The sequence below is a fragment of the Apodemus sylvaticus genome, chromosome 6 (assembly GCF_947179515.1).
Source record: "Apodemus sylvaticus chromosome 6, mApoSyl1.1, whole genome shotgun sequence".
Classification (NCBI taxonomy): Eukaryota; Metazoa; Chordata; class Mammalia; order Rodentia; family Muridae; genus Apodemus; species Apodemus sylvaticus.
In genome coordinates, this window is record NC_067477.1 from 116,347,550 (window position 1) to 116,354,128 (window position 6,579).

Genomic DNA, 6,579 nt, shown 5'->3' on the forward strand with positions numbered 1-6,579 from the left:
TATCTGAAATGATGTCACAAATGAAAATTGCATAACTGCACAGGTGTGCTGGCCACAGTTAGGAAGGAAGTATGCTGACCTTGTTACGAGGTTACCTGAGGCAGCACAGTGTGCGAGCACATGGCAAGAGTACCTGTGTTTCGGCATCACTACCACCCCCAGAATACGTTATTTACACACAAATACTCACAAATCTAAGAAAACAACAACAACAAGAAGCCCTTCTGTTGTCAGGTGTTTCAAATAAAGGGTGCTCATCCTGTAAAAACTATTCGTTTTCAAAGTCTAATAGGACTTTTAATTATAAGAGTTAGATTGTATCTCCTCAGAATTATTGACTTAATCAAGTTTTTTTTTTAAATTGGAAAAAAAATCTTTGTATTGCTGTTTAAATGTTAGAACTTAAGTTGTTTTTGAATTGCAAAAGAACCTCTGAATGACTTGGGAACTGAAAAACACAAAAAATGTTTATAGGAAAGTAAGGTATATCTTACAGTTGTTATAGTTAGGAAGGTAACTGTAGTGCAGAAGATTACATTTGAAAGTCCTATGATTTTATTGGCTTTTTTTTTTTTTTTTTACTGAATAGTATTTTGCAACTTAAGTGTTTTTTTTTAAGTGTTTTTTAGTTGTTTATACCAACAAGCAGAAAGTGTTTTAAGACATTAATCTTATAAATTTTTGATTGCTTAAAATACTAGTCATATTTACATGTGTTTTCAATATATAGTATGTGGTGTCATTTTTACTCTGCTAATTTTGGGTATACCTTTTTATTATGTGAATTTTGGGGTGTTTCATTACTAATGGCAAATTATTTTTCAGGGAGCATCTAAAAATGCTATTGTAGCTTAACTTAGTCACCTTATTTAATTTGAATATCTACTTTCCTTTTTCCTACTATTTTGAAAGGAGAAATTGTTATAAAATCAGACTTCTTTCTCTTGAATTTATGCCTTATCTTCTTAATTAGGCTTGGCAGCATTCTCTGTAATGTCACTTATTAATGTGTTGGCTTTTAACACTGATACCTTTGGATAGGGTTTGATTTGTTCTTGGCATAGGATTATTTGTACTGTTAATTTTTTTTTTGTCTTGATTGTTCAAGACTAGGACATTTCCTTTTTCCTGATCAGTATCTATTTTCAATGAATGGATTTACAGTTCTGATACTTTATGATGTGCTAATTAATTATGTGGTCATTATTAAAGAGGCACACTTTTCTTATATATGCCTATATATGCCTATAAAACTTCTTTCTTATATATGCCTATAAAACTTGTTACTCGTGTCATTTTAGTAAGATTTACTTCTGTGTTATAACAGTAGCTATTTTGATTACTGTAGATACATTTTTGTTTTTTTTAAAAATGGGAGTGTAATTACCAGGATTTTGAATTTGCAGCTTTTTCAGCATCTCTTGTTCAGTTTCAGATTGACCATTTGGGATTTGACATCACAGTTTTTTAGCTGTTGCTTGGAGAGTCAGCAAAATGATAAATTTAATGCACACAATCCCAAAATTAGGGACTTAGCATGTATTCTGCAGATTTCCAGCCAAAACTGCTAAATTATGCTATACTTGCATACTCTAGGCTTTAGTGTTTATGGTATCTCTCTCTTGAAGCTGAAATAAGGAGTTTCATTGCATTTTGGCTTAATAAAAAAAAAAAAATCAAGATTTGACTGTACGCAGCCACAGGAAGCCTTCTGCCTGGACACTCACTTACTCATAACTCCTAGGGTTGGTAGGAATACATAAGTTACCTAGGCATTTTTGGGAAGCATTTTGTTTTTTATTGTCCTGGGATTTTGATAATTGTTTTGGTCTAGCATTTTTATTCTCTTGGAAGTTGGGTATTAGTAATTTTACGCTTATCAAGTATATGTGACATGCTTGCCAGCATTCTGTATTGGCCAGTGGATATCCCATTAATAATTTTATCTTCATGCTTTTGTTATGTATTTTGTAAATTTTCTGAGTTGGAGAGGTTCACTCATGAGAAAAGCCCCCATTTCCTCTACCTTCTCTTTATAAAGACATGCATTAAAACATTGTTTGTCAGAGGTGTGATTGAAATAGAATTAATTCTTACATAGTAGGCACTTAATACACTTGAAATAATTTAAATTTTAATACTTTTTCTCTTGATTATCATTTTTCCTTTTGTAATTTTTAGTTTCTCTTTATAATTTAACAAGTTTAATCTTTATTTTGAGCTCCTAATTTAGTAGTTTTTCTCTACATTTGTAATATTTTATCTTTTCATTAAGGGTTTCTTTGCCACTTACATAGAATTCCTTGCTTTAAATGTAATTCATTTTCGTCTCTGTAAATTCATATCAGCACGATGCTTGTCCCAGCTGTGCTTGGAGATTTTATCACTAAAATGTGTGTGGGAGCCTCTCACCGTAGAGCTCACTAATACGTGTGTTCTATTTATGGTTAACTGTCCTAGCCTTCATTTAGGAACATTAAACTTCTAATAATGTGTACAGTAGTTGTAGTTATGCTGATGTTTAGGGAATCGTTAGTGTAGTTCTTGTTATACTTTGAGGAAAGCCAGTAATTATTCAGATAGAACCTAGTGTTAAAATTTTTCATTTCATGCATAGGAAAGTGATATCTTGACATCCATGTTTCTACATGAGAATTACATTCCATCTTAGTATTATTGTGTATTGGTTTAGCATTACATTGTTTCTTTGCATCATATCACATATTTTAGGTTTGATTTTTAAATATTTAAGCTGGTACCAAATGTTATTGACCTGAAAAAGGCCCTGGTTGTCAGGAGAAAACCAATGTAGCATTGAAAATTAGTTATAGATTGATTAATTAATGTAAAAGCATAGTGATCTTATATTCATATTCTTATGTCTTGGGTGGGTATATTTTCTAGAATTGATGTTTATGAAACGTGGGTATTCTGAACAAGTTTCTTATACAGTTAAGATTTTGAAGCTTTCACTATAAAACTTATATGTCACTAACAGCTGCTATATTCCAGATTACTTAATTTAGAATAATTCATACTATTATTCTATTCTCTTAGACTGTTAAAGACATAAATAGACTTTAACAGTAAATTTGTAGAATTTGTCAATTAAGTCCACTGAAATGACCATTTACATTTTTCCCAGAATACATTAATGTAGTGTATTGTACATAAATTTAAAAAGGGCTTGATGGAGATAAGGTAATATATGGTTGGGTAAATGGATAGCTTCAGGGATTTACTGTCTACTTCAATGAATAAAGCTTCTCTGTTTTAATGTTAAAAATGTGTTCTGTGGGCTGGTGATGTCTCACTGGGCTCAGATACCCATAACCAAGGCTGTCTGTCCACTTAAGTTCAGTCCTTGGGACCCACATGGGGGAAGGAGAGAACTGATTCCCACAAATGATTCACCCCTGATCTCCAGTGAATGGCTTCAGTCTCTTGTGCATGTATGTGTATACAACATAAGTAAATAATATCAAACAATTAAAAATATGTGAGTGCTTTTGGAGACTGCAAAATTTAGTATAAACAGTTGTTCAATTCATGGTGGTTTGTTTAGCAGTACTCTAAAATTTCTTAATTCGAATCTTCAAAGACACTGGTAGTTCATATAAGATCCGTTACTAAAACCATTATGAGTTTTGAAATAAACTATGTTAAGTATTTTCTTAGTTTGTTATGTTTTCTTATCAGAGACCTAGATAACAGCTAAGCATTTAAAATCTTACACAGTTATGATTCAGACTTACAGCTTTAAACAGTTGTACATTAAATTTTAATTTTAGATTTTTTAATGAAAATTTTCACAAATTTACTTTTGTAATTCTTTAAGGAAAATATTCTGAAATGTGTTGTAGAGTCAATGTCAGCTGTAAAGGTGGCTTATAAGCCTCTAAACTTAGAAAACAACCTGGAATTTTTTTTCATCAGTAGTTAACTATTATGAGATTACACTTCATGAATGATTTTGTATTTTCCAATGATTAGTAATTTTTCTATGTGTAATAGAGAAATTAATAAGTAAATTTAAAACATAATAATTAATTTTGCCTTTTCTTTTTTATTTTTTTAGGGTATGAGTATTATAGAACAATTAGATCCTGTATCTTTTAGCAATTATTTGAAGAAATATCATAATACTATATGTGGAAGGCATCCCATCGGGGTGTTATTAAATGTGAGTGCTCTCAGCAAGCCTGATGTTTAACATGTAATGCTGTCCTACTTCAGAATGTCTAAACTGTTATCACTGCAGTTCACTGATAATAACATCATTGCCTTTGTGTTCATAGCATCAGTTTCTTCCTGGTACCTTTTAACGTAATTATGGCTTTCTATTTTATTTGAATAAATTTATCGCTGGAATACAGATCAATAATATCTGTCAGCACAGTTATTTAGAAGAGAGGCATATCTTCTTTTGGCTTTGTCAATTCTGATATGCTTTTCTTTTTCAAAAGATTGATTTGTGTGTGGTGGGGCAGATTTGGGTAGTTATACACATGAATGTTTTAGTCATTATCAGAAATTAAATGGATAGTCTTTGTGATTTAATAATACAAGATAGATTGTATTTTTTTTTCTTCTTTTAAACAGTAATGGTAAAAATGCCAGGAGAAGCCAGGCTGTTAATCCCAGCAGAGGTGGGTGGATGGATCTTTGTGATTTGAGGCCACCCTGCTCTACAGAGTGATTTCTAGGATAGCCAGAGCTACATAATTGAGACCCTGTCTCAAACAAACAAACAAACAAAACAAAAAACTAAACAGAGTGTCAAGAGTGAAGTTTTGATTTAGTCGGATTTTAGAAACCTAAATTACATTTGTTTACCGTGTAATAAATAAGCACGAATTTTCTTAAAATATGACATTCTTTAAAAAGAATGAGAAAATATGTACTTAAGAAGATCACGGTGGGCTCATTTAATTTGTTTGGAAAGGCATAGAAATGGAACAGCCAACAGTCAAAACAAGAAGCTTGAAGGTTATTTTTTGTTGTTGTTGTTTTGTTTTGTTTTTTGTTTTTGTATTTTTTTATATTTTATTTTATTATTTTATTTTATTTTATTTTTGGTTTTTTGAGACAGGGTTTCTCTGTGTAGCCCTGGCTGTCCTGAAACTCTGTAGACCAGGCTGGCCTCGAACTCAGAAATCCACCTGCCTCTGCCTCCCAGGTGCTGGGATTAAATGTGTGTGCCACCACTGCCCAGTGAAGGTTATTTATTTTATTTATGTTTTTAAAAAGCCATGATTTGACAGTTACATATTATATATTTTTAGGAGTCCTTTTTTTGCCTTGTTACAGGAATTAAGATTGTTTGAAGGAAAAGCCTATCAGGGACCTAAATTAATTTCTTATCTAAGAATAAGCTGCACTAATTTCCTAAAGTCTGAATTGAATGAAATAGAGCTTTCTTTTTTTAATGGAAGAAATTATGACCCCAGTACACAGTTAACGTATAAATTAGAGTATACCTTTTATACTTGTTTTCAAGTTTATTGTCAATCCTCCCAACATTTGCAATGTCCTGGTTTCTTATGATGTCTGTCATAATCAACTCTTTCTTTTCCAGGCTATCACAGAGCTTCAGAAGAGCGGAGTGAACATGAGCTTTTCCTTTTTGAATTATGCCCAGTCGAGCCAGTGTAGAAGCTGGCAAGACAGTTCAGTCAGTTACGCAGCTGGAGCCCTCACGGTCCACTGAAGCTCCGATCCTCAGGGACGCCACCCGCACAGACTCGTACTCTGTCCAGGGTCCAGCCTAGCCTTTACCAAGATCTTGGTTCTGGTGTGGGGGGTTCTGAACCCTCAGACTAATAGAACTCTCTTCTTCTTTTCTAGTAGGTGTAGTCCTCCTTAATTTCAACTCATTTGAAAAATGCTTTCTAGTGTGGGGCAGTGGAAGGAAGGCTGGAATCAAAATATTTGCCCAATTGGCACAGTGACTTGTAAAGCATTTAGCATATCTGAAATTTGCACTCTTTGCAGACTCATGCACATATATTCCGCTTTCAGAATAGTTTTGCAAATTGTACACAGACAAAGGGTGGAAGCTTTTTAATAAAAGAAATTGCATTTATAAATGATCTGTATTAGAATATAAGAAATCTCCAGTTACAGACAATTACTACCCATGTTGTACAACAGATACCTTCTATTTTAGTTGCTAATAAAGGGCTACACAACTCAAAATAGTCTGATTTAAACTTATTGCTTTGTGGTATAATGGAAATTGTTTTTTATTAATTGTATCTCAGAATTTTTGTTAAAATGGAAAGCCTCAGCTTCTATGTAATAATGTTAGAATATATTTTATTTTTACATTCATGTGATTTTTTTTAAATCACAGAAATTATAGTCATATAATTTTAAAGTTAACTTTCAAAATTATAGTCATTGCATTTTTGTGTGTGACATACCCTCATGTCATTATTATATTGTAGTACAATATAAATTCAAGGATGCTTTAGAAACAATAGATTTAGTCCTTTACTTCAATTACTGTGTTTGACAGTCTGCAAATGAAGACATTGAAGAGTATCATTAGTTGTGTTTCAAGTCATTGCAGACCAT

General features: G+C 32.3%; 1 protein-coding gene across 3 annotated transcripts in view; it reads left to right on the forward strand.

Annotated features, from left to right (window-relative positions):
• Memo1 (mediator of cell motility 1) overlaps positions 1 to 6,198 on the forward strand; it is a 92,677-nt gene extending 86,479 nt beyond the window's left edge. For all 3 annotated transcript variants that reach the window (XM_052186296.1, XM_052186299.1, XM_052186297.1), the window contains 2 exons: positions 4,079 to 4,183; positions 5,579 to 6,198. In XM_052186296.1, coding sequence (XP_052042256.1) covers positions 4,079 to 4,183; positions 5,579 to 5,710 — 237 coding nt within the window. In that variant the 3' untranslated portion in view covers positions 5,711 to 6,198. The remainder of the gene's footprint in view (positions 1 to 4,078; positions 4,184 to 5,578) is intronic.
• Positions 6,199 to 6,579: the final 381 nt, after the last annotated feature.